The 27,597-nt window shown below is 40.6% G+C and overlaps 1 protein-coding gene across 5 annotated transcripts in view; it reads left to right on the top strand.

Moving 5' to 3' along the window:
* LOC133656071 (cold shock domain-containing protein E1-like) overlaps window positions 1-21,686 on the top strand; it is an 88,334-nt gene extending 66,648 nt beyond the window's left edge. For 4 of the 5 annotated variants that reach the window (XM_062056897.1, XM_062056888.1, XM_062056871.1 and 1 more), the window contains 10 exons: window positions 1,445-1,585; window positions 1,656-1,820; window positions 6,820-6,927; window positions 7,016-7,194; window positions 7,257-7,369; window positions 10,386-10,505; window positions 15,822-16,000; window positions 16,071-16,234; window positions 16,293-16,425; window positions 20,753-21,686. In XM_062056897.1, coding sequence (XP_061912881.1) covers window positions 1,445-1,585; window positions 1,656-1,820; window positions 6,820-6,927; window positions 7,016-7,194; window positions 7,257-7,369; window positions 10,386-10,505; window positions 15,822-16,000; window positions 16,071-16,234; window positions 16,293-16,425; window positions 20,753-20,800 — 1,350 coding nt within the window. In that variant the 3' untranslated portion in view covers window positions 20,801-21,686. The remainder of the gene's footprint in view (window positions 1-1,444; window positions 1,586-1,655; window positions 1,821-6,819; window positions 6,928-7,015; window positions 7,195-7,256; window positions 7,370-10,385; window positions 10,506-15,821; window positions 16,001-16,070; window positions 16,235-16,292; window positions 16,426-20,752) is intronic. The other variant, XM_062056905.1, reaches the window with a different exon arrangement.
* The last annotated feature ends 5,911 nt before the right edge of the window (window positions 21,687-27,597 follow it).

Raw genomic sequence — 27,597 nt, 5'->3', positions numbered from 1 at the left:
TTTCTACCGCTTGTCCCTTTTGGGGTCGCGGGAGGGTGCTGGAGCCCATCTCAGCTGCATTCGGGCGGAAGGCGGCGTACACCCTGGACAAGTCGCCACTTCATCACAGGGCCAACACAGATAGACAACATTCACACTCAAATTCACACGCTAGGGCCAATTTACTGTTGCCAATCAATCTATCCCCAGGTGCATGTTTTTGGCGGTGGGAAGAAGCCGGAGTAGCCGGAGGGAACCCACGCAGTCACGGGGAGTACATGCAAACTCCACCCAGAAAGATCCCGAGCCTGGGATTGAACTCAGGACTACTCAGGACCTTTGTATTGTGAGGCACATGCGCTAACCCCTGTTCCACCGTGCTGCCCGGGCATTATACAATTGACTGCATATCCCACATTTCTCATTTGATTTGAACCGTACCACCATCCACACTCCGCTCACCCTGGACATTTAAGCCAGCATGTTTCCTGGTTTGGAAAATTCCCTGGTTACCCGAAATTACCAAGAATTTCCCCCATTGAAAATGAATGGGTATTATACAAACCTCTCTATTTGCCACATTTCTCAAGCCATTTGAATCGTTCCACCATCTACACACTCCACTCTATCAGGAATTTCCCCCCATTGAAAATGAATGGGTATTATACAAACATCTCCATTTCCCAAATTTCTCAACCGATTGGAACCGTTCCAACATCTACACACTCCACTCTCCCTGGACATTCAAGCGTTTCAGTTCCACTCGCGTGTATCGGCAGCTTGCACACATTCATACACAATTCCTACCGAAATTGCAAATTCTAGCCATATATACTACTGTGACTAAATAAAAGCATGTTTTATTGTAAGTTTATGAGCTGGAATATATTTAGAAATTTAGACTTATTATTTTGGTTTATTTAATCAGGAAAACAACTTAAATGCATGCTTTCAGGCACAGCCGCACACGTCTTAGATACCAAACATGACGCCTCTTGTTTAGTTGTCCATATTCTCTCTACACACGAGTCTGACAACCACTGCTGTAAATCAACATCAGAGCCATCTCTTCGATTATACATTTACATTTTTTCAAAATTTTTTGTGCCCTTTTTGTCAAAGAAAGCCCAAAAACACACACAAATATGCAATAATTTCCTCTAAAAAGTGAAATATTTGATGTGAAGTTATTGGAGCCTTGAATAGATCAATAACGCATAACATTGACTTGGATTTATTTTTGATCAATGACCGTTTTAAAGAAGAAAAAAAGCAGTCTGCATTGTGTTATTACATTTCACCTGTTTGCTCTTTTAGTCCACTTTTTTATGCATTTTTTTTGTAATAGTGTTTTTCAAATGTGCCACCTTAAAAAGTTGGTATGGACCGCAAATGGCCCCCGGGCCGCAGTTTTGACACCTCTCATACCCTACCATCTTTCAGTTAAATATGCGTGTCATTCTAGGGTGTGATTGCTGCGATCCGTGACGGCTTCGGCTTCATTAAATGTGTGGATCGGGACGCTCGGATGTTCTTCCACTTCAGCGAGGTCCTGGAGGAGACTCCGCTGCACATTTCTGACGAAGTGGAGTTCACCGTCGTGCCCGTACGTCTATTTACCGCAAAACGGTACTTTTTGGTAACAGAAGGTGAAGTCACGGCCTTGTCCTCGCCAGGATATGCTGTCGGCGCAGAGGAACCACGCAGCGCGCATCAAGAAGCTGCCCAAAGGCACGGTGTCGTTTCACACCCAGTCTGAGCAGCGCTTTATGGGCGTGGTGCAGAGGGACGTCGCGGCAGCCGGCGCCAAAAATGCCAGTCCCAGCAAGAGCAAAGAGAAGGTAGCGCACCGTTCGTTTGTTGTATTGGAGAGGGTTATTCCGTTTTTTTAGGTTCTAAAATATACAGGTAAAAGCCAGTAAATTAGAATATTTTGAAAAACTTGATTTATTTCAGTAATTGCATTCAAAAGGTGTAACTTGTACATTATATTTATTCATTGCACACAGACTGATGCATTCAAATGTTTATTTCATTTAATTTTGATGATTTGAAGTGGCAACAAATGAAAATCCAAAATTCCGTGTGTCACAAAATTAGAATATTACTTAAGGCTAATACAAAAAAGGGATTTTTAGAAATGTTGGCCAACTGAAAAGTATGAAAATGAAAAATATGAGCATGTACAATACTCAATACTTGGTTGGAGCTCCTTTTGCCTCAATTACTGCGTTAATGCGGCGTGGCATGGAGCCGATGAGTTTCTGGCACTGCTCAGGTGTTATGAGAGCCCAGGTTGCTCTGATAGTGGCCTTCAACTCTTCTGCGTTTTTGGGTCTGGCATTCTGCATCTTCCTTTTCACAATACCCCACAGATTTTCTATGGGGCTAAGGTCAGGGGAGTTGGCGGGCCAATTTAGAACAGAAATACCATGGTCCGTAAACCAGGCACGGGTAGATTTTGCGCTGTGTGCAGGCGCCAAGTCCTGTTGGAACTTGAAATCTCCATCTCCATAGAGCAGGTCAGCAGCAGGAAGCATGAAGTGCTCTAAAACTTGCTGGTAGACTGCTGCGTTGACCCTGGAAAAAAGAGCTGGACTGCTGCTGAGTGGTCCAAAGTCATGTTTTCTGACGAAAGCAAATTTTGCATTTCCTTTGGAAATCGAGGTCCCAGAGTCTGGAGGAAGACAGGAGAGGCACAGGATCCACGTTGCCTGAAGGCTAGTGTAAAGTTTCCACCATCAGTGATACTTTGGGGTGCCATGTCATCTGCTGGTGTCGGTCCACTCTGTTTCCTGAGATCCAGGGTCAACGCAGCCGTCTACCAGCAAGTTTTAGAGCACTTCATGCTTCCTGCTGCTGACCTGCTCTATGGAGATGGAGATTTCAAGTTCCAACAGGACTTGGCGCCTGCACACAGCGCAAAATCTACCCGTGCCTGGTTTACGGACCATGGTATTTCTGTTCTAAATTGGCCCGCCAACTCCCCTGACCTTAGCCCCATAGAAAATCTGTGGGGTATTGTGAAAAGGAAGATGCAGAATGCCAGACCCAAAAACGCAGAAGAGTTGAAGGCCACTATCAGAGCAACCTGGGCTCTCATAACACCTGAGCAGTGCCAGAAACTCATCGACTCCATGCCACGCCGCATTAACGCAGTAATTGAGGCAAAAGGAGCTCCAACCAAGTATTGAGTATTGTACATGCTCATATTTTTCATTTTCATACTTTTCAGTTGGCCAACATTTCTAAAAATCCCTTTTTTGTATTAGCTTTAAGTAATATTCTAATTTTGTGACACACGGAATTTTGGATTTTCATTTGTTGCCACTTCAAATCATCAAAATTAAATGAAATAAACATTTGAATGCATCAGTCTGTGTGCAATGAATACATATAATGTACAAGTTACACCTTTTGAATGCAATTACTGAAATAAATCAAGTTTTCCAAAATATTCTAATTTACTGGCTTTTACCGGTATTCACCATTTTGCTTTCTTTTATTGGTTACAAAAAAGACGAGGTAGGACTCAGGCCTGCTGCATGCTGCAATGATCAATAGTTTAATTAGAAGAGCATTCCTGGCTGATCTCCCTCTTGTCCTTTTAAGAGTAAAGTCAAGGCTGGTCTTTTTTTTTTTTTTGGAGGCCCACCCGTTAATTCCTTTTGTGGTATGGTCACTTTATTAACGTAGAGAGGCGGAGGAGGGCACACGGTTTAAGCAACGTACAGTTGCAAGAAAATATGTGAACCCTTTAGGATTACTTGGGTTCTTGCATAAAATGTGTTCTGATCTTCATCTAAGTCACAGCAACACAGTCTGCTTAAACTAATACTGCACAAAACTTTTTTTTTTTTTACTTTTTATCGAACGTAACATGTAAACATTCACAGTGCAGGGTGGAAAAAGTATGTTAACCTCTAAGCTAATGACTTCTCCAAGAGTCAGCCAACCAATGTGATGAGATTGAAGGCGTGGTTAAAGCTGACCTGCCCTATAAAACACACCAGTTTTAAATGAGCTGTTTTGAAAAAGTATTTCCTGATGTGAACAGTTGCATCTAAAACGTCCGATCAAGAATTGTTGACGGTAAGATTGTCTACAAATGAAGAAAGTTCAGCACTGTTGCTACTCTCCCTTCCGCGTGGTGGTCCTGTAAAGATGACCGGAAAAGATGAGCACAACACAGAATACTCAATGAGGTGAAAAACAATTTTAGAGTGTTGGCTAAGGACTTACAAAAATCTTTGGCACATGCTGACATTACTGTTGACTAATCTACAATATGTAAAACATTGAACAAGAATGGAGTTCATGGGAGGACACCCCGGAGGAAGCCACTGCTGTCAAAGAAAAACAATGCAGCACGTTTGAAGTTTGCAAAGGTGCAACTAGATGTTCCAGAGCACTACTGGCAAAATATTCTGTGGACAAATGAAACCAAAATGGAGTTGTTTGGAAGGAACACACAATGCTATGTGTGGAGAAAAAAAGACACAGCACACCAACATCAATACCTCATCCCTACGGTGAAATATGGTGGAGGTGGCATCATGGTTTGGGGCTGCCTCAGGGCCTAGACGGATTGATTTAATTGATGGGAAAATGAATTCCCAAGCTAATCAAGACATTTTGCAGGAAAACTTAAGATGTCGGTCCGCCAACTGAAGCTCAACAGAGGATGGGTAATGCAATAGGTCAACCACACTAAGCATAGAAAAATATCCACACCTTCTGGAGTGGCCCAGTCAGACTCCTGACCTCAACCTGATTGAGGTGCTGTGACATGACCTCAAGAGAGCGATTCACACCAGACATCCCGAGCATATTGCTGACCTAAAACACCTTTGTAAAGACCGTTGTGCGGGTTGAGGTTTTTGTTGCCAAAAGAGGGTCAACCACACTGCACTGTGACTGGTTACGTGTTGTGTTCTATAAAAAAATGAAAACATATTTTTTTAGTGTATAATTAGTTTAAACATTGTCTATTGTTGTGACTTAGAAGACATATGTACAATTTATGCAGAAATCCAAGTAATCCCAAAGGGTTCGCACACTTTTTCTTGCAACTGTAGTGCTAAGTAGGGCTGCATAATTAGCCCATTGAAAGTTAGTCCAGAATATGCAATGTTCATATCTAGTAGCTCTAATTCAGGGGTGTCCAAAGTGCGGCCAGGGACCATTTAAAGTGCGCAGGTCGAGTTTTTTTTAGAATGAAAATAACAAGACAGGTTTCCTGCCCCTCGCCCAAACCATTTAATCATTTCCACAAAAAGTATTGTGACAGGAAAGCAAAATACAAAAGAAAATTTTAGTAGGAAAAATATTTTTCCATACAATAGCCGCACCAGACCATAAGCCGCAGATATATACGTTGTGAAATTAGTTTTATACAGAAAGATTTTGTAAATGTTTATTTACGTGCCTTAAATATTTCCAAACAGCGTCTGTAACAAACAAAACAAGTCCTCATCATGGACCCACTAGCTGCGCAAGCTAGCTCTCCAATCAGCTAAACAGACTCAATAACTCCACGGTGATGTTTTGGTGAATTTACTGAGGAATTTACAAAACTGAAACAATACAAAAATGCCATTGTAAGTTATTAATACTAACACAGACACTCGTAAACGTGTTAGCATATTAGCTAATGCTAACGACGCTAGCTTGATTACATTACAATAGTACGTACAAATATGCATGAAAACACTTACAGACAACACACATGAGACGCTTTAGTAAGTAAGAATTATTTTAGATATATTGTGAAGTGATGAATGAAGAATCTTTTTGAGCAGACGCGCTATAGACGAATAGAATATGAAACAAGATATACTTCTGGTTCAAGGGCCGAAACAAGAAGTACATTTTCGAACTGCAGCACCTGCAGTGAGTGAACTCATAGCGCCATAGCACAAACAATAACACCTTTTTGGTGTCTGGTCGGTGTTGAAAACTAATTGTTGAATACAAGACTTTGTTAGCCAGGGAAAATCCATAAATTAGCTGCACCGCTTTATAAACCACCGGGTTCAAAAGATAGGAAAAAAGTAGCAACGTGTAGTCTGAAAAATACAGTAGTTGGCAGGATTTTATTTTAAGATGTGTAGCGAAGCCTGTGTTGGGGGGGAATGTGTATTAGGGGTACACAAAAGAAATGTTTCACATGTGAATCGCAATTGTAAATAATTTTCAAATATTGATTAAAAAAAACGATACTTATACATACATTTTTTATTTGATCTAAGAATCTATTTTAAAAAATACATTTTGAGGCCATCTCCATGCAACTAGAAGGAGCTTTGCTAAGCTGTTTTGAAAAAGTTTCATTATAATTACTATATTAAATAATAGATTGCGAGAATCTGTTTGAATCGTCAGCGCAGGAATGTGATGAAATCTTTGGGTGCCCAAAGATGAACACCACTGATATTTATTTATTTGATGTATACACATCATGATAACAAGCAGCTTCAAAAAGTGAGCGTTTGAGCGCTTCTTCACAAAAGGAGAGCTACCAAACAAGGTCGATTTTTCTCAAATGTGGTGCTACTGAACAGGATCTAAAGCCACTTTACTGTTGGAACATTAATAAAAAGTCAGTTTTGCATATTATTGGATCTTTAAAAGTTGCAGTAAAATTAATTCTGCAGCCCTGCTGTATCCTTCTGAGCTCTTGTGCTGTATAACTCACACTAACTCGCCAGGCTGCTAGAAAAGAGTTGATGTACTTTCTTTACCATTTCATACTTGTTACTATTGATGAAGCTTGTGGTGTTTATTTTGTTTTAATAACCAAAGATGAAAAACAAGATGACGTCTCTCTTCTGGTTGTAGGAAGCTGAGGATGGAGTGATCGCGTATGAGGACTGTGGCGTGAAGCTCACAGTGCCATACCACGTGAAGGACCTGGAGGGAGCTTATCTCCCACAGGCTGGGGACAAGGTACCTGATCACTCAAGCGTGCATATTGGATCTTCCAAACAAGCATTGGTGATGTTCCCTCTCTACTTGCGCAACACGTGCCCACCAGGTGGAGTTCTCTATCAACGAAGTGAAAAGAAGCGGCCAGCAGAGTGCGGTCTCCATCAGGGTCATGAACCGCAACACCTCCAACGCCAAGCGATTGCAGGGCTTCATCGCCACACTCAAGGATAACTTTGGCTTCATTGAGACGGCCGATCACGACCAGGAGATCTTCTTTCACTACAGGTGAGGTTAAAAACCCTTACTTGGCCACGTTTTGAATACAGATGCGTATGTTTTGTCTTCAGTGAAATGAGCGGGGACCTGGATAGTCTTGAGCTTGGCGACACAGTGGAGTACACCCTCTCAAAGGGAAAAGGAAATAAAGTCAGTGCTGAAAGAGTGGACAAAGTGGCCGCAGGTATGACAGACCAAATAACTGGTAGGGATGTGACCATTATAAAATGTCATGGTACGATTATTGTCACGGTATTTAGGCCACAATACCATATTATTGTGGTGTTGTCCAAAAAAAGACTAAAAAAATCAGTTCTTAAATATTTATTTCCGTGTCAAAATTTCACTTACACGTTGTTTTGATAAAATATCAACAAAAACAGAAATTACAACCTGAACACTTGTTAGTTCCAAACCAGTTGTTGTTCTAATGCCAGGGTCTCTGAGGGTATTTTTTATTTTAAAGGAAGAGTACCGTACATGTAAATGGTGCACTATGTAAAGTTGTTTATGGGTGTATTCTAGGGTTGTACGGTATAATAATGTATTTCTGATTCTGATTTCTGATACCGGTACTAGTGCTAATATACCGCCTCTAAAAAGTACCAGTTCCCCCCTTTTTTTAAACGGGCATTGCTGGTTTTACGAGCAGAGGAGCATGTCTGGCAATGCACAATCACGGAATACTTACAGGCAGACAAGGTGTACAGACAGAAAAGGGAGAATGGACGCATTTTGGCTTAAAAGCTAAGCCAAAATGCTATAAAAGTGAAGCTATTGGAAGAGGTGTTTAAACATGGCTAACATCCATCCGCAGTCTGCAGTGTTTTAGCTATTTCTAAATCACTAATCCTGGCCTCCATGGCGACAAAGTGAGTTTCTTACAAGTATCATTATCACTACAGGACGAGGAATAACTAAACATGCTTCACTGCTCACCGTAGGAGGATACAATAGCTCACAGATGTCACCACTAACAGGCTAGCGTCCCAGATTGTAAACAAATGCCATGGGTGGATCTACACCTGACATCCACTGTAATGATACCAAGTACAAGAGCGTATCAAGTTGATACTACTATGATTACATCGATATTGTTTATTATCACAAAATCTTTTTTCCTTTTTAAAAAATGTATATTATGTTTATAAAGTCATGAAATACGTCCCTGGACACATGAGGACTTTGAATATGACAATTGTATAATCCTGTAACTACATGGTATCGGATCGATACCTACATTTGTGGTATCATCCAAAACTAATGTGAAGTATCAATCAATCAATCAATCAATCAATCAATCAATGTTTATTTATATAGCCCTAAATCACAAGTGTCTCAAAGGGCTGTACAAGCCACAACGACATCCTCGGTACAGAGCCCACATACAACATCAAACAACAGAACATTTTTGACAGAAGTGTAGATAGAACATGTTAAACAGAAAATAACCAGATATTAACAGTAAATTAACAAGTAGACTAATAATACATTTTTACAGTTTGTCCCTCATTATGTTGACAAAATAATAGAATGATAAACTACACAATATGTTACTGTATACACTACCGTTCAAAAGTTTGGGGTCACCCAAACAATTTTGTGGAATAGCCTTCATTTCTAAGAACAAGAATAGACTGTCGAGTTTCAGATGAAAGTTCTCTTTTTCTGGCCATTTTCAGCGTTTAATTGACCCCACAAATGTGATGCTCCAGAAACTCAATCTGCTCAAAGGAAGGTCAGTTTGTAGCTTCTGTAACGAGCTAAACTGTTTTCAGATGTGTGAACATGATTGCACAAGGGTTTTCTAATCATCAATTAGCCTTCTGAGCCAATTAGCAAACACATTTTACCATTAGAACACTGGAGTGATAGTTGCTGGAAATGGGCCTCTATACACCTATGTAGATATTGCACCAAAAACCAGACATTTGCAGCTAGAATAGTCATTTACCACATTAGCAATGTATATAGTGTAGTTCTTTAAAGTTAAGACTAGTTTAAAGTTATCTTCATTGAAAAGTACAGTGCTTTTCCTTCAAAAATAAGGACATTTCAATGTGACCCCAAACTTTGGGGTCACATTGATTGCTCCTAATTAGTCAGCAGACTAATTAGGAGCCTTAAGATTTTTTGTTAGAATAAAGCCAATGACATTTTTTGCAGTCCTTTTTATTTAGAAAAGTATGGAAATACATTTTGGCACAGGTACCAAAATATTGGTATTGGGACAACCCTAGTGTGTTTACAATCTGTACCTTGTTTGCTATGTTATAGCAAACTTACTTATTGATACTGTCACCAAGTTTTAAGCAAATTAATGACTTGCAGTTAAGTAGAAAATTTAGAAACGTTCTTGGATTACATTCTGACAACAAAATGCATTTTTGTCCAAATATTGGTATTTTCTTAAGCAAAATTTAAATATGCAAGCAAATAATGATGAATCACAGTTCAGGAGTGGGATTAATCTGATTAAAAAGTAATCACTTGACAGAGTACATATATATACGGTATATATATATATATATATATTTGTGATATTGGGATTAGTAATGGTATGTAATTAGATAAACATCTAAATAAATGTAATTTCTATATCACTACATTAATTTCAGAACTGTTTAAAGGAAAGTTACAGTAAATTGTAGTTTAAACTTCAAGGAAAAACAGTTTCTTAGTATTTATTCCATTTTGGTCTCAACTGTGAGATCAAGTTCGAGCAGATGCTTTCTCACTGAAAGTGCGATCACAAGGATTAGTTGATTAATAAGTCTGCATGTAAATGTAATTGCAAATTGAAGAGGGAAGTTTGCTAAACAAGATAAACATGTACAAATACTGCACAACATGGGATAAAGCGCCAACACGCTGTCATGTAGACCTGTGCGTACCAACACACTCACGCAGACATGCACACGCAACAACTCATTTTCACCACACGGCACAGCGCTACTGTAATATTTGTATCCTATTCCTGACAATCCTAATATTTAGAGAAGACTTGATAAACGCAATCGATCTCCCTCCCACCAACAACTGCGCGAGGTTGATAGTCGAATCACTCTTTTGAATCCAAAGGTCAAATCTTCTGACTATTTGAAGACTGCGCTCCCGTTAAAAAGGCAACTTTGCGTAATAGGGGACATTTCTTGCCATTCTCAAGGCATGTAATCACAAAGCAACTCTACTGTTTCCAGTCAATGGCATTGGTGAAGATGTTGGTACCACAGTGATGACTGGCAAAGTCATCCGTCCCATACGCAGCGTGGACCCCTCTCAGACGGAGTACCAAGGGCTGATAGAAGTTACAGAAGAAGGTGGGTCTCCTCTTCTAACCCAAACTTTTTGACTTGGGGGCCGCATTGGGCTCAGAAAGATCAAAACTTACACATGTAAAGAACATAATGTCATGGCTGTCTTGAGTTTCCAATACTTTCTACAGCTCTTATTTGTTTGTGATAGAGTGATTGGAGCACATACTTGTTGGTCACAAAAAACATTCATGAAGTTTGGTTCTTTTATCAATTTATTATGGGTCTACTGAAAATGTGACCAAATCTGCTGGGTCAAAAGTATACATACAGCAATGTTAATATTTGGTTACATGTCTCTTTGCAAGTTTCGCTGCAATAAGGTGCTTTTGGTAGCCATCCACAAGCTTCTGGTTGAATTTTTGACTAATCCTCTTGACAAAATTGGTGCAGTTCAGCTAAATTTGTTGGTTGTGCTCCAATCACTCTTATCACAAAAAAATACGAGTTGTAGAAATGATTGGAAACTCAAGACAGCCATGACATTGTTCTTTACAAGTGTATGTAAACTTTTGATTGCGACTGTATATATAGCGCTATATCAATCAATCAATCAATCAATGTTTATTTATATAGCCCTAAATCACAAGTGTCTCAAAGGGCTGTACAAGCCACAACGACATCCTCAGTACAGAGCCCACATACGGGCAAGGAAAACTCACCCCAGTGGGACGTCAATGTGAATGACTATGAGAAACCTTGGAGAGGACCGCATATGTGGGTAACCCCTCCCCTCTAGGGGAGACCGAAAGCAATGGATGTTGAGTGGGTCTGACATAATATTGTGAAAGTCCAACATATCAGCAAAAGTCCAGTCCATGGTGGGGCCAGCAGGAACCATCCCGAGCGGAGACGGGTCAGCAGCGTAGAGATGTCCCCATCCGATGAACAGGCTAGCGGTCCACCCCGGGTTGGGAGCAGAGTAGAAAAGAAAAGAAAAGAAACGGCAGATCAACTGGTCTAAAAAGGGAGTCTATTTAAAGGCTAGAGTATACAAATGAGTTTTAAGATGAGACTTAAATGCTTCTACTGAGGTAGCATCTCTAACTTTTACCGGGAGGGCATTCCATAGTATTGGAGCCCGAATAGAAAACGCTCTATAGCCCGCAGACTTTTTTTGGGCTCTGGGAATCACAAATAAGCCGGAGTTCTTTGAACGCAGATTTCTTGCCGGGACATATGGTACAATACAATCGGCAAGATAGGCAGGAGCTTGACCGTGTAGTATTTTATACGTAAGTAGTAAAACCTTAAAGTCGCATCTTAGGTGCACAGGAAGCCAGTGCAGGTGAGCCAGTATAGGCGTAACATGATCAAACTTTCTTGTTTTTGTCAAAAGTCTAGCAGCCGCATTTTGTACCATCTGTAATCTTTTAATGCTAGACATAGGGAGGCCCGAAAATAAAACGTTACAGTAATCGAGACGAGTTGTAACGAACGCATAGATAATGATCTCAGCATCGTTTGTGGACAAAATGGAACGAATTTTAGCGATATTACGGAGATGAAAGAAGGCCGTTTTAGTAACACTCTTAATGTGTGACTCAAACGAGAGAGTTGGGTCGAAGATAATACCTAGATTCTTTACCGAGTCGCCTTGTTTAATTGTTTGGTTGTCAAATGTTAAGGTGGTATTATTAAATAGATGTCGGTGTTCAGCAGGACCGATAATCAGCATTTCCGTTTTCTTAGCGTTGAGTTGCAAAAAGTTAGCGGACATCCATTGTTTAATTTCATTAAGACACGCCTCCAGCTGACTACAATCCGGCGTGTTGGTCAGCTTTAGGGGCATGTAGAGTTGGGTGTCATCCGCATAACAGTGAAAGCTAACACCGTATTTGCGTATGATGTCACCTAGCGGCAGCATGTAAATACTAAAGAGTGCAGGGCCAAGAACCGAACCCTGGGGAACTTCGCACGTTACCTTAACATAGTCCGAGGTCACATTGTTATGGGAGACGCATTGCATCCTGTCAGTAAGATAAGAGTTAAACCAAGACAAGGCTAAGTCTGACATCCCAATACGCGTTTTGATACGCTCTAATAAAATATTATGATCAACAGTATCGAAAGCGGCGCTAAGATCAAGAAGCAGCAACATAGATGACGCATCAGAATCCATCATTAGCAATAGATCATTAGTCATTTTTGCGAGGGCTGTCTCCGTAGAGTGATTTGCCCTGAAACCGGATTGAAAAGGTTCACAGAGATTGTTAGACGCTAAGTGTTCATTTAACTGCTGTGCGACAATTTTTTCGAGGATTTTCGAGATAAACGGAAGGTGGGACACCGGCCGGTAGATCACCATGAGGTCAGGATCGAGGTTAGGTCTTTTGAGTAGAGGATGAATAACCGCTTTTTTGAATGCTAGGGGAACAGTGCCAGAGGAAAGTGATAAGTTTATAATATTTAACACTGATGGACCTAATAAAACAAAAAGCTCCTTGATAAGTTTCCCAGGAATTGGGTCAAGTAAACATGTTGTTTGTTTTGTCCCATTTACACATTTTAACAATTCCTCCAATGTTATTTCATCAAAGAGAGAGAAACTATTTTGGAGGGCGGTATCCGTCGAATATACAGTCGTATTTGTGTTAATAGAACCCAGTTGTAGCTGAGATGCATTGTCTTTAATCTCTTTTCTAATGACTTCAATTTTCTTATTAAAGAAATTCATAAAGTCATCTGCTGAGTGGGTGGAGCTACTGGGAGGAGTCCCTTGTTGGGTTAGCGATGCTACTGTACTAAACAAAAATTTAGGATCATTTTTGTTGAGGTGGATGAGATTTGAGTAATATTTAGCTTTAGCTGAGGTAAGCATGTGTTTATAAGTTATTAAACTATCACTCCATGCTTGATGGAAAACCTCAAGTTTAGTCGCACGCCATTTGCGTTCCAGCTTTCTACATGATCATTTCTGGGCTTTAGTTTCTTCTGTAAACCATGGGGTACGCCTTTTAGGGGTCCTTTTTAGCTTTAGCGGTGCTACACTATCAATGGTGTCGCGCAGGGCGTCGTTAAAGTTGTTAGTGAGGTTATCAATAGAGCCCACATAATTTGGGAATGGTGCCATTACCGAAGGCAGTAGGTCAGTAAGAGTCGTCGTTGTGGCAGCATTAATGTTGCGGCTGCTATAGTAGTTATTATTATTATTATTAGTTTGTTGACAATGAGTCAGAACTTCGAATTTTATAAGGTAATGATCGGACATTACTTTAGTATATGGGAGTATCGTAACTTTGGAGGTGGTGACACCCCTGACAAGCACTAGATCTATCGTATTACCGTTGCAATGCGTGGGTTCATTTATTATTTGTGTAAGACCACAGCTATCAATTATAGTCTGGAGCGCCACGCATGGAGGGTCCGATGGGGTATTCATATGGATGTTAAAGTCTCCCATTATGATTATATTGTCGGCGTGTGTCACTAGATCAGCAACGAACTCTGAAAATTCATTGATAAAGTCCGAATAGGGCCCTGGGGGGCGGTAGATGACAGCCAGGTGCAGAGGCAGCGGTGTGACAAACCTCACAGTAAGCACCTCAAACGAGTTATATTTATTATTTAGGTCCGAGGTAAGGCTAAAGTTTTTGTTGTATATTAGTGCAACACCCCCACCCCTTTTAATGGGACGGGCAATATGCGTTCCCGTATAGCCAGGAGGAGACGCCTCACCCAGCGCAAAAAATTAATCTGGTTTGAGCCAGGTCTCGGCTAGACCAACGACATCAAGATTGTTGTCTCTAATGACTTCATTAACTAATAACGTTTTGGAAGACAATGACCTTATGTTTAAAAAGCCCATATTATAGGTAGTGGGCTGTTTTGAGGAGTTTTTGTTGAAAGTATCCGTAGTAGCAATATTAATATTGTTACGTTTATTATGCGTAGTGCACTTTAAATAATTTCGACCATATCTAGGTATTGATATGACAGGAATTTTTAGATTGTTTGCCACCTCAGTAAAATGCATGTCCACCTCTGACGCAGAAAAAACATTATGTGAGTTGTATATTATTCTAAGAGAATTGCTATGTGTGCAGGGATTATCCAGCCTGGCGCTGGCTAGTTCTATCTTAACAGACTCCTTATTAGCGCTTCTTTGTGGATTAGCATTTAGCTTTTTCGTTAGCCCCGCTAACAACAACGCCTTTAGCTTTGTTGTTAGCCCCGCACGACATCCCCGCTTCTGCTTCCGAGCGCACCGCTTACGTCTCTTTCGTTGACGGTCTCCGCTGGTAGTGGACGCCGCTGCTTCAAAGGCCACTGCTGGATGTAGCTCGCGAAGAATTCCCAAGCTAGCGAGTAGGTCCACCTACTCGCATACTACGCATCTTTCAGCCCAAAATGGCCCGATCTCTCCACATCCAGAATCGTAAGTCGGTCGTAAGTGATCACGGAGTGAACACGCTGTGAGCCAGCCATGAAATTGACTGAATTGACGGGTATTTTTGCCAAATCGGTCTACACTTCCAAGAGCGCTCGCAAGAAGCTGCCGCCGTGAAGCGCCGCCATCTTGACCTGAATTACTCATGTTGTCCACTAGATGGGGTCTTAATAGCAGCATCAAAATTGTCAGACTATTAAAAGGGATGCAATCTCCCTGTGGGTACATTCCTTACTAAACTCATGACGTCGGTGGGTTGTAGTTTGGACACCCCTGTTTTCTAACCCATTAGACGGAGTGTTTTCACTTCTCGACCTTTTTTTTAGCCTATACATGAATGTGTACATATTGTTTTAATGTAATGGATATATAATAATTATTAATATAATTGGATAGTAAGAGTATGTGAAAGTTTGACTCCGATCTTGTTCACTTCCGTGACAACCTTCTTAAAGTTGTGTAATCCATCACAAATATCAGGCAGCTAAAATGCACCAAACATGGATAAGAGTAGTTTTGTATTTTTTCATGATGCTTTGTAATGGGTGTAATTTTGAATTTTCCACAAAGTTCAGTGAGCAGGTTGTGCTGTTTGAGACCATGTTTGTTGACTTTTTGTGTTGGTTGGATTTTTAGTTTTTTTTGCATCATGACCTAGGGAGTTTGTTTGCCTTGGGTCATATAGGTGAATGCTGTGCATTCCTTTGTTGACAGCATCATTAAAGTTCACTGACCTGAATTACTCATGTTGTCCACTAGATGGGGTCTTAATAGCAGCATCAAAATTGTCAGACTATTAAAAGGGATGCAATCTCCTCGTGGGTACATTCCTTACTAAACTCATGACGTCGGTGGGTTGTAGTTTGGACACCCCTGTTTTCTAACCCATTAGACGGAGTGTTTTCACTTCTCGACCTTTTTGCTTGTGTCAGGTGACGGTAAAGGCCAAACCTACCCCTTTGGAATCATGGGTATGGCTAATAAGGCCTACTGCCTGCAGAAAGGAGAACCGGTGAAGTTCCAGGTTTGCACAATATCCCAGACTGGACAGAAAATGGCCTGCAATGTGGTCCCGCAGCGGTGCGCCTTGGTGGAGTGTGTCAAAGACCAGGTGCTTGTCTCAGCACAATACTGCGGACCAAAAAACCCCCACGGTCTAAGACTGTTTGCCTTCTTTCCAGTTCGGTTTCATCACATACGAAGTCGGCGAGAGCAAGAAGCTGTTCTTCCATGTCAAAGAAGTGCAAGACGGCCTGGAGCTCCAGACCGGAGACGAAGTGGAGTTCTCGGTGGTCTTCAATCAACGCACGGGAAAATGTAGTGCCTGTAACGTGCGCAGAGTCAGGTAATGATGCAGCCGTCTTGTTAACCACGACAGGGAGCTATAACCTGATGTGTTGCAGTGAGGGGCCCAAACCTGTGGTCACCCCGCGCCCAGACCGTCTGGTCAACAGATTGAAGAGCATCACTCTGGACGACGCCAGCGCCCCGCGTCTCGTCATCGTTCGACAGCCCCGTGGTCCGGACAATTCAAAGGTACTTTCAGCTCATAGGTCATTTGTATTTTTTTCTCAATTAGTGGTCTCCATTTTAATACATGCACTGCCTGATTACCTTATTGACACATGTATAAAAACCTGTTATTTTTTTTAAGACAAATCAATGCCTTCATTTACAGTTTTAACTTCATTAAGTTCTCAGAGAGGCCTTATAATTAATTAATCACTGTTATTGACGCAGATGACTGCTGCTCGGATGAGATTCAAAAAGGTGACATACATTTATAGTATGCTCTGTGTTGAACTATTTCAGCATATTGCTTTTCATGAAATAGCAGTTATTACTAATAGCATTGTTGCAATCTTTTCTCGTAAAATATAGACAAACTTGGGAGTGTTTCCGCCACCTAGGCCCCATGTTGCGTGAGGACTTCATTCCCACCCACCCACAGGAATCAATAAAGGGGAACTGCATTTTTATTATTTTGCCTATCGTTCACAATTGTTATGACAAGACGGATGTATTTGATTTAATGCATTGTAACTTGTAAATAAAAGTCAGCTTACAATGGTGTAAATTGGAGGAGCCATAAAGCCCTCTGACCATCCAAAACATGTTAATCAAGTCTTGGTGATACAAGCGCTAATGCAGGCGACATCGGCTGGTGAGCTGCTTCCTCGCCTCAAGACTCGTGAAAGTTTTTATCCCAGATTCATAAATAATGCCTCTCACTTCGATAGTAGAAGGAGGAAGACATAATCTTACAAGTCGGACCCTATGTTGACACGGAAATGGCGAGAAAGACCCGAAAAGACGCTGAGTTCCACCCTCATTTCTTTGCAAGAAATATGAGTCATTCTTCATCTAAACAGGATTATATCAACATCCTATCAGTCGGCATCTCATTGAGAGCAGACATTGTACAGTAAGTGATGTTTTATTTGTTGGCCCTCATGAAGTCTGCATTTTGTAATCAAGTGATGTTAAAGGAAAAAGCGAATATCCTGGTGCGTTTTTCAAAATAATGCGGCGCTGTATGCTTAAAACGAGCAAAATAGGTAAATATTAATGGTGTTAAAAAAGATTTTTGAATGAATCGCGGTTCTTATTTTTAACGGTTCTTTAATTAAAAAAATCTAGGATGTATTTTATTTTACTTTTTAAATTTGTAATTTTTTATTTTATTTTATTTTTTAATCTGTCCTGTGCAGCCACTCAGACAAATCATATTGTTGATGTAGATCTATATCTGCTGTACTTAACAAAAGAGAAGTGTGGGATACTTCTACTTGAGGCGGCGTGGCTCGGTTGGTAGAGCGAACTTGAGGGGTTCCAGGCGATCCCTGCTTCTACAACTTGTCCTCGGGCAAGACACTACCCACCTGCTCCCAGTGCCACCCACACTGGTTTACATGTAGCTTAAAGATGGAGGTAATGGCTTTCACTATGTAAAGTGCGTTGAGTCTCTAGAGAAAAGTGCTATATAAATATAATTCACTTGAATTTTTTTGTTGCCTTATTTATATTTGACTTGATTAAATATTTTGGTCAAATTTTACTGAACAAAACTAGTTTTCTTGTAAGTAATATAGAAATGTATCAGAGCTCTTTCTGTTTTATGAAGGAATATAGCTAATTATAGAACTGGCACCCAATGTTAAAGCATTGATTTTGAACGAGAATCTATTCTGAATCGAATTGTTAACTCCAAGAATGGAATGGAATTGGGCGGTGCCCAAAGATTCACAGCCCTGGTGAATATTACATGTTATTATGAATGTTACTACATGACATACAGTCGTGGTCAAAAGTTTACATACATTTGTAAAGAACATAATGCAGAGGGTTAGGGTTGTCTTGTATTGTCTAAATGCAGGCTTTCTTGAGTTTCCAATACTTAGGGTTAGGGTTCCAATAATTTCTACAACTCTTATTTTTTTGTGATGGAGTGATTGGAGCACATACTTGTTGGTCACAAAAAACATTCATGAAATTTGGTTCTTTTATGAATTCATTTTGGGTCTACTGAAAATGTGAGCAAATCTGCTGGGTCAAAAGTACAGCAATATTAATATTTGGTTACATGTCCCTTGGCAAGTTTCACTGCAATAAGGTGCTTTTGGTAGCCATCCACAAGCTTCTGGCAAGCTTTTGGTTGAATTTTTAACCACTCCTCTTGACAAAATTGGTGCAGTTCAGCTAAATTTGTTGGTTTTCTGACATGGACTTGTTTCTTCAGCATTGTCCACACGTTTAAGTCAGGACTTTGGGAAGGCCATTCTAAAACCTTAATTCTAGCCTGATTTAACCATTCTTTTACCACTTTTGACATGTGTTTGGGGTCATTATCCTGTTGGAACACCCAACTGCGCCCAAGACCCAACCTCCGGGCTGATGAATTTAGGTTGTCCTGAAGAATTTGGAGGTAATCCTCCTTTTTCATTGTCTCATTTAAAGCACCAGTTCCATTGGCAGCAAAACAAGCCCAGAGCATAATACTACCACCACCATGCTTGACGGTGGGAATGGTGTTCCTGGGCTTAAAGGCATCACCTTTTTTCCTCCAAACATCCATCCATCCATCCATCCATCCATTTTCTACCGCTTATTCCCTTCGGGGGTCGCGGGGGGCGCTGGAGCCTATCTCAGCTACAATCGGGCGGAAGGCGGGGTACACCCTGGACAAGTCGCCACCTCATCGCAGGGCCAACACAGATAGACAGACAACATTCACACACTAGGGCCAATTTAGTGTTGCCAATCAACTTATCCCCAGGTGCATGTCTTTGGAGGTGGGAGGAAGCCGGAGTACCCGGAGGGAACCCACGCAGTCACGGGGAGAACATGCAAACTCCACACAGAAAGATCCCGAGGCCGGGATTGAACTCACGACTACTCAGGACCTTCGTATTGTGAGGCAGACGCACTAACCCCTCTCCCACCGTGCTGCCCGTTTCCTCCAAACATATTGCTGGGTATTGTGGCCAAACAGCTCAATTTTTGTTTCATCTGACATCACATGGACAAAGAGAGACCTTCTGGAGGAAAGTTGTAGGAAAAAATAAGAGCTGTAGAAATGATTGGAAACTCAAGACAGCCATGACATTGTTCTTTACAAGTGTATGTAAACTTTTGACCACGACTGTATATATTACATATGAATGTTACTACATGACATATACTTACATCATGTATATGTTACATGTTATCATTACATATATACTTACACCATGTAAATATTACATGTTATGAATGTTACTACATTACATGTTATTATGAATGTTACTACATTACATATATACTTACATAATGTATATGTTACATGTTGTTATGAATGTTACTATTTTACATATATACTTACATAATGTATATGTTACATGTTGTTATGAATGTTACTATTTTACATATATACTTACATGTATATATTACATGTTGTTATGAATGTTACTACATTACATATATACTTACATTACATATTTTACATGTTATGAATGTTACTACATTACATATATATTTACATCATATATATATTACAAGTTATTATTTTTTGTTAGTACATTACATATATACTTACATTACATATATTACATGTTATTATGAATGTTACTACATTACATATTTACTTACATTACATATATTACATGTTATTATGAATGTTACTACATTACATATATACTTACATCATGTATATAAAAACCTAATGGATGTGTTGTTAAGGCCTTTATTGGCAGAATAGAGCGATTCACATAGTTTGCAAGCGGATTAAGTGGGTAGAGTGGCCGTCTTGTATCCGAAGGGTCACTGGTTTGATGCCGGCCTGGCGAGCTCCTGTCGTGTCCTTGAGCAAGACGCCGAAAGCCCTAACTGCTTCTGATGGGTCGTGGTTAGCCTGGCAGCTTCCACCATCAGAATTCCACAATTTTGTTGTTCTTATGTGCAATGACAATATAAAAAAAGCCTATTCTATTTACGATTTGAACTAAAAAAATAAAAACATATGTGTTGTCTTCCGTGAGGATGGTGCGTAATAGTCAGTTCCCCTTTCAGGAAATGGTTTGAAAAAATGGAATTGATTGACTGGGAATCGGTTCTAGACAAGAACCAGTTTTTGATTCCCATCCCTAGTTACACTGTGTGTGTGTGTGTGTGTGTGTGTGTGTGTGTGTGTGTGTGTGTGTGTGTGTGTGTGTGTGTGTGTGTGTGTGTGTGTGTGTGTGTGTGTGTGTGTGTGTGTGTGTGTGTGTGTGTGTGTGTGTGTGTGTGTGTGTGTGTGTGTGTGTGTGTGTGTGTGTGTGTGTGTGTGTGTGTGTGTGTGTGTGTGTGTGTGTGTGTTAAATGCTCATGAACTGTTTGCTCTGTGCAGGGCTTCAATGTGGAGCGCAAGACTCGCCAGCCTGGAGTCATTGACTGAGTCATGTGCTGGTAGGAGGGGGGGTGTAAAACAAATGACCTCACCAAATTGACCTATAGAAATCCTTCTGGCCATCCTTGTCTCCAGTCTCTGTGTGTGCACGTGTGAAATCTGACTGTGTGTCCCAACCTTTCCTTCTCTGCGTACTTTGGAATTCTGCACCTGTAAATGTCTGCCTGCATGACTTTAGAAGCCAGGATTTGTGTTGGTCTCCTTTGGACTGTGAGGTTTGTGACAAATGGCATCAAGCAAAGTTCCCTCCATCATTTTTCTCATACTTGCGACTGAGCATTATTCTTCTTTTTCCTCTTCTGCTCCTTTTTTGGAACATGTTTTACCTAACGGCTTTCTGAAAGCAAGCAAGGCGTGTGTGTGTGTCTTTAAGAGATTTACTTTTACCAACCTGGAGCCTTAAAGATACTTGTTCTTGGTATACACAAGCTCCACTAAAGCAATTTCTCCCAGGTGCAGAATTCCTTCTCTTCTACATTTGTTGTCCTTTTTCATTTAAAGTCATTGAATAACAAGGTGCCTAAAAACAACTGGTGAAAAAGATCAAGAACAATCTTAGATGGCTTTGGTATCTAATAGATGACAATGATATGCACATGTGTGCTTTTTCTTTTCCTTAGTACCAATCAGACTTCATATAGCAAAACAAATTTAACTTCATGGGGGTGGGGGAGGAAAACAAGTAAGGTATCGGAAATAAAAAGAATATAAAGAGGAATGAGGACATTTAGACGGGAAAGAAAAAGAATATAAAGAAGAATGAGGACATTTGGACTAGATGTCTCTGATAGGAAGAACTCTCAGCCATCACCACGTACAGACATCATGGTCTGGAATGAATAAACACATTAAAAGTTTTATGAAACTCCGCTGGATTTTTGTTTTTATTTCCTGAAGCGTTGACACATAGTATTCTACACTAAGAAAATCATTCGATTGGAACTGTTCCAAGTAGCAAAACGTTCGGCTCGAAAAAACTATTTTTAAGATGTATCCAGGATTACCCAAAATTCCTGGTTTTCCAGGACATCTCGCCCTTTGAAAATGGATGGGCTAATTTTCAAACATGCACAATTTCCACATTTCTCACCCGTTTCGAACCGTTCCAACATCCACACACTCCTTGGACAACCAAACTACCATTTTCCAAGTTCAAAAACATTCCCAGAATTCCCGGTTTTCCAAAGCCCTATTTTCACCTCTTCCTGGAAAGTTTTCACAGTCCACATTTTTCAACCGACCATTTCACCTTCAAAACATTCAACAACAAATTTCTGTTTTTCCCGGAATTCAGAGAAATCCATTCTCAATTCAAACTGTTTCTACGTCAATACTTTTCAACAGATTCCAAAATTTCCAACACCAACTCATTCATATCATTTAGGATAATAACGCTGGTATCATTATTTAAAAAATTCCAGGTATTCCCAAATGTCCAGGAAATTCCCATTCAAATGAATGACTTCTGCACTGCCCTAAATTCTCAACATTTTGCGCTATTTCTAAACCCGATTCCGACTTTTCAACCATCCACCCTTAAAACTCTTCCGATATATTGAATGCAAAACATGTTTTGAATGCAAAACATGTTTTTCCTTTTCTCAAAGTTCCCGGTGTTCCTGGAATTTCCCAGAATTTTCTCCCCATTGACAATGAATGGACATTATACAATCTGCTGCATATCCCACATTTCTCATCTGATTTGAACCCTCCACCATCCACACACTCCACTGCATGTTTTCCGGTTCTGAATGTTCTCTGATAACCCATAATTACCAGGAATAATAATGGGCATTATACAAACCTCTACATATGCCACGTTTCTCATCCGATTAGGAACCATGATGTGACTTTCGCGAACAAGTCGAGTCATTTGAATGGCTGAAGTGAACGATGAGAACCAATTTGCAGGTGTAATTCCTTTGTTTGACAGCCATTCTTTTTGCAAAATGCCCAGGCTGCCCTCTCAGAATCATCAATATCCATATTTTTGTTTTTATTGAAAAAGTCAGGAAATTAACGAGTTAGTCATCCTCAGACACAGTTCCTTCCCATGTAAAATGCACACACTAACAGGCAGGTAACTTAGGGGAGTAGTTTTATTAAGCACCTAAACCTACTGGAGTCTCTTTAGAATTAGGTGATATTAACAACTGGAAAAGGAAACAAAATTAACAAGACAGAATTTTGACAAGGTAAAGCGGACATGGTGACATCACTGTCAAAGAACAGGGAAACGGCACCATCTTGTGGAATATTTATAAAAACAAGCCAAATTAGATTATCCATAGTTCAACAATAGTGTCTATTAGTGTAATGTATACATTTTTAATTATCCAAACGTTTAGCTTTTACTGCCACGAGTGATTTATTTCTTGATGAAAACAAGTGGCCTAACAATTAGGCCTGTCAAAGATGTGTTAACTATTAAGTTTCTTTAACGGCACTAAATCTTTTTAACGCGCGATTAACGCACAAGCGTCTTTTTTGACCCTCGGGCCATTCCATAGCGGGGGAAACTTTGAATGCGTTCACCTGTTACTGATGAGCGACAAGCGGGAAAATAGTGAGCAGAAAAGGTACATTACAGAAATGATCAGGTTCAAAGCCATGGCAAGTTCTCCTGGCAAAGGACTATTTTTCACCGTGAGACATCACTGCAGCAAACGCCTGCTGTGTGTGTCATTCAGAGGTAGGTGGTGCTTCACTTCCATGTTTACATTAGTCGAGAATAGACACCAACGCAACGTTAAAAGCGTGTTTATGTCTACTTGTGTTGAGCTGTTTAAAAATCATTCAATAAAACTAATTGTCCAGTCATGCTATTAAAACTTAAACATTTTCTTTCGGGTACACTTATTAATGAAGAGAAATTATATTGACGCACGCCGACAATATAATCATAATGGGGGACTTTAATATCCATACGATTACCCCATCGGACCCTCAGTGCGTGGCGCTCCAGACTATAATTGATAACTGTGGTCTTACACAAATAATAAATGAACCCACACATCGCAACGGTAATACGATAGATCTAATGCTTGTCGGGGGTGTCACCCCCTCCAAAGTTATGATACTCCCGTATACTAAAGTAATGTCCGATCATTACCTTTTAAGTTCTGACTCATTGTCAACAAGCTAATAATAATAATAACTGCTATGCAGCCGCAACATTAATGCTGCCACAACGATGGTTTACTGCCTTCGGTAATGGCACCATTCCCAAATTATGTCGGCTCTATTGATAACCTCACTGACAACTTTGACGACGCCCTGCGCGAAACCATTGATAGTATAGCACCGCTAAAGCAAAAAAGGGCCCCTAAAAGGCTTACCCCATGGTTTACAGAAGAAACTTGAGGTTTTCCATCAAGCATGGAGTGATAGTTAATAACATATAAACGCATGCTTACCTTAGCTAAAGCTAAATATTACTCAAATCTCATCCGCCTCAACAAAAACTATCCTAAATTTTTGTTTAGTACAGTAGCATCGCTAACCCAACAAGGGACTCCTCCCAGTAGCTCCACCCACTCGGCAGATGACTTTATGAATTTCTTTAATAAGAAAATTTAAGTAATTAGAAAGGAGATTAAAGACGACGCATCCCAGCTACAACTGGGTTATATTAAGAGATACGACTATATACGACAGATACTCCATCCATCCATTTTCTACCGCTTATTCCCTTCTGTGTCGCGGGGGGCGCTGGAGCCTATCTCAGCTACAATCGGGCGGAAGGCGGGGTACACCCTGGACAAGTCGCCACCTCATCGCAGGGCCAACACAGATAGACAGACAACATTCACACTCACATTCACACACCCAAAATAGTCTCTCTTTTTGATGAAATAACGGGGGAATTATTACGGCGTGTAAATGGGATAAAACAAACATGTTTACTTGACTCACTTCCTGGGAAACTTATCAAGGAACTGTTTGTATTATTAGGTCCATCAGTGCTAAATATTATAAACTTATCACTTTCCTCTGGCACTGTTCCCCTAGCATTCAAAAAAGCGGTTATTCATCCTCTGCTCAAAAGACCTAACCTCGATCCTGACCTCATGGTAAACTACCGGCCGGTGTCCCACCTTCCGTTTATTTCGAAAATCCTCGAAAAGATTGTTGCACAGCAGCTAAATAAACACTTAGTGTCTAACAATCTCTGTGAACCTTTTCAATCCGGTTTCAGGGCAAATCACTCTACGGAGACAGCCCTCGCAAAAATGACTAATGATCTACTGCTAACGATGGATTCTGATGCGTCATCTATGTTGCTGCTTCTTGATCTTAGCGCTGCCTTGGATACCGTCGATCATAATATTTTATTGGAGCGTATCAAAACACGTATTGGTATGTCAGACTTAGCCTTGTCTTGGTTTAACTCTTATCTTACTGACAGGATGCAGTGCGTCTCCCATAACAATGTGACCTCGGACTATGTTAAGGTAATGTGTGGAGTTCCCCAGGGTTCGGTTCTTGGCCCTGCACTCTGTAGTATTTACATGCTGCCGCTAGGTGACATCATACGCAAATACGGTGTTAGCTTTCACTGTTATGCTGATGACACCCAACTCTACATGTTCCTAAAGCTGACCAACACGTCGGATTGTAGTCAGCTGGAGTCAGCGTGTCTTAATGAAATTAAACAATGGATGTCCTCTAACTTTTTGCAACTCAACACCAAGAAAACGGAAATGCTGATTATCGGTCCTGCTAGACACGACATCTATTTAATAATACCACCTTAACATTTGACAACCAAACAATTACACAAGCAGACTCCGTAAAGAATCTGGGTATTATCTTCAACCCAACTCTCTCGTTTGAGTCACATTTAAGAGTGTCACTAAAACAGCCTTCTTTCATCTCCGTAATATCGCTAAAATTCGTTCCATTTTGTCCACTAGCGATGCTGAGATCATTATTCATGCGTTCGTTACATCTCATCTCGATTACTGTAACGTATTATTTTCGGGTCTCCCTATGTCTAGCATTAAAAGATTACTGTTGGTACAAAATGCGGCTGCTAGACTTTTGACAAGAACAAGAAAGTTTGATCATATTACGCCTGTACTGGCTCACCTGCACTGGCTTCCTGTGCACTTTAGATGTGACTTTAAGGTTTTACTACTTACGTATAAAATACTACATGGTCTAGCTCCAGCCTATCTTGCCGATTGTATTGTACCATATGTTCCGGCAAGAAATCTGCGTTCAAAGAACTCCGGCTTATTAGTGATTCCCAGAGCCCAAAAAAAGTCAGCGGGCTATAGAGCGTTTTCTATTCGGGCTCCAGTACTCTGGAATGCCCTCCCGGTAACATCAGTGTGTGTGTGTGAATGGGTGAATGTGGAAAATAGTGTCAAAGCGCTTTGAGTTCCTTAAAAAGGTAGAAAAGCGCCATACAAGTACGACCCATTTACCATTTAACAGTTAGAGATGCTACCTCAGTAGAAGCATTTAAGTCCCATCTTAAAACTAATTTGTATACTTTAGCCTTTAAATAGACCCCCTTTTTAGACTAGTTGATCTGCCGTTTCTTTTCTTTTCTCCTCTGCCCCCCCTCTCTTGTGGAGGAGAGGGGGACACACAGGTCCGGTGGCCATGGATGAAGTGCGGCTGTCCAGAGTCGGGACCCGGGGTGGACCGCTCGCCTGTGCATCGGTTGGGGACATCTCTGCGCTGCTGACCCGTCTCCGCTCGGGATGGTTTCCTGCTGGCCCCACTATGGACTGGACTCTCACTATTGTTAGATCAGGGGTCGGCAACCCGCGGCTCTAGAGCCCCATGCGGCTCTTTAGCGCCGCCCTAGTGGCTCTCTGGAGCTTTTTCAAAAATGGAAAAAGATGAGGGGAAAAAAATATATTTTTTGTTTTAATATGGTTTCTGTAGGAGGACAAACATGACACAAACCTCCCTAATTGTTATAAAGCACACTGTTTATATTAAACATGCTTCACTGATTCTAATATTTGGCGAGCGCCGTTTTGTCCTACTAATTTTGGCGGTCCTTGAACTCACCGCAGTTTGTTTACATAACTTTCTCCGACTTTGTAGGACGTGTTTTATGCCACTTCTTTTTCTGTCTCATTTTGTCCGCCAAACTTTTAATGTTGTGCATGAATGCACCAAGGTGAGTTTCGTTGATGTTATTGACTTAATGTGTGGAGTGCTAATCAGACATATTTGGTCACTGCAAGCTAATCGGTGCTAACATGCTATTTAGGCTAGCTATATGTACATATTGCATCATTATGCCTCATTTGTAGGTATATTTGAGCTCATTTAGTTTCCTTTAAGTCCTCTTAATTCAATTTATATCTCATGACACACTATCTGTATGTAATATGGCTTTTAATTTTTTGCGGCTCCAGACAGATTTGTTTTTGAATTTTTGGTCGAATATGGCTCTTTCAACATTTTGGGTTGCCGACCCCTGTGTTAGATCCACTATGGACTGGACTTTCACAATACTATGTCAGACCCACTCGACATCCATTGCTTTTGGTCTCCCCTAGAGTGGGGGGTGAGGGGGTTACCCACATATGCGGTCCTCTCCAAGGTTTCTCATAGTCATTCGATCGACGTCCCACTGGGGTGAGTTTTCCTTGCCCTTATGTGGGCTTTGTACCGAGGATGTCGTCGTGGCTTGTGCAGCCCTTTGAGACACTTGTGATTTAGGGCTATATAAATAAACATTGATTGATTGATTTGTCTGTGATTAATCGTGATTAATTTTCAGTTATCTGAACAAATGCGATTACATATTTTAATCG

The sequence above is a fragment of the Entelurus aequoreus genome, linkage group LG01, assembly GCF_033978785.1.
Source record: "Entelurus aequoreus isolate RoL-2023_Sb linkage group LG01, RoL_Eaeq_v1.1, whole genome shotgun sequence".
Lineage (NCBI taxonomy): Eukaryota > Metazoa > Chordata > Actinopteri > Syngnathiformes > Syngnathidae > Entelurus > Entelurus aequoreus.
This window is presented reverse-complemented; position numbering and strand designations above follow the sequence as displayed.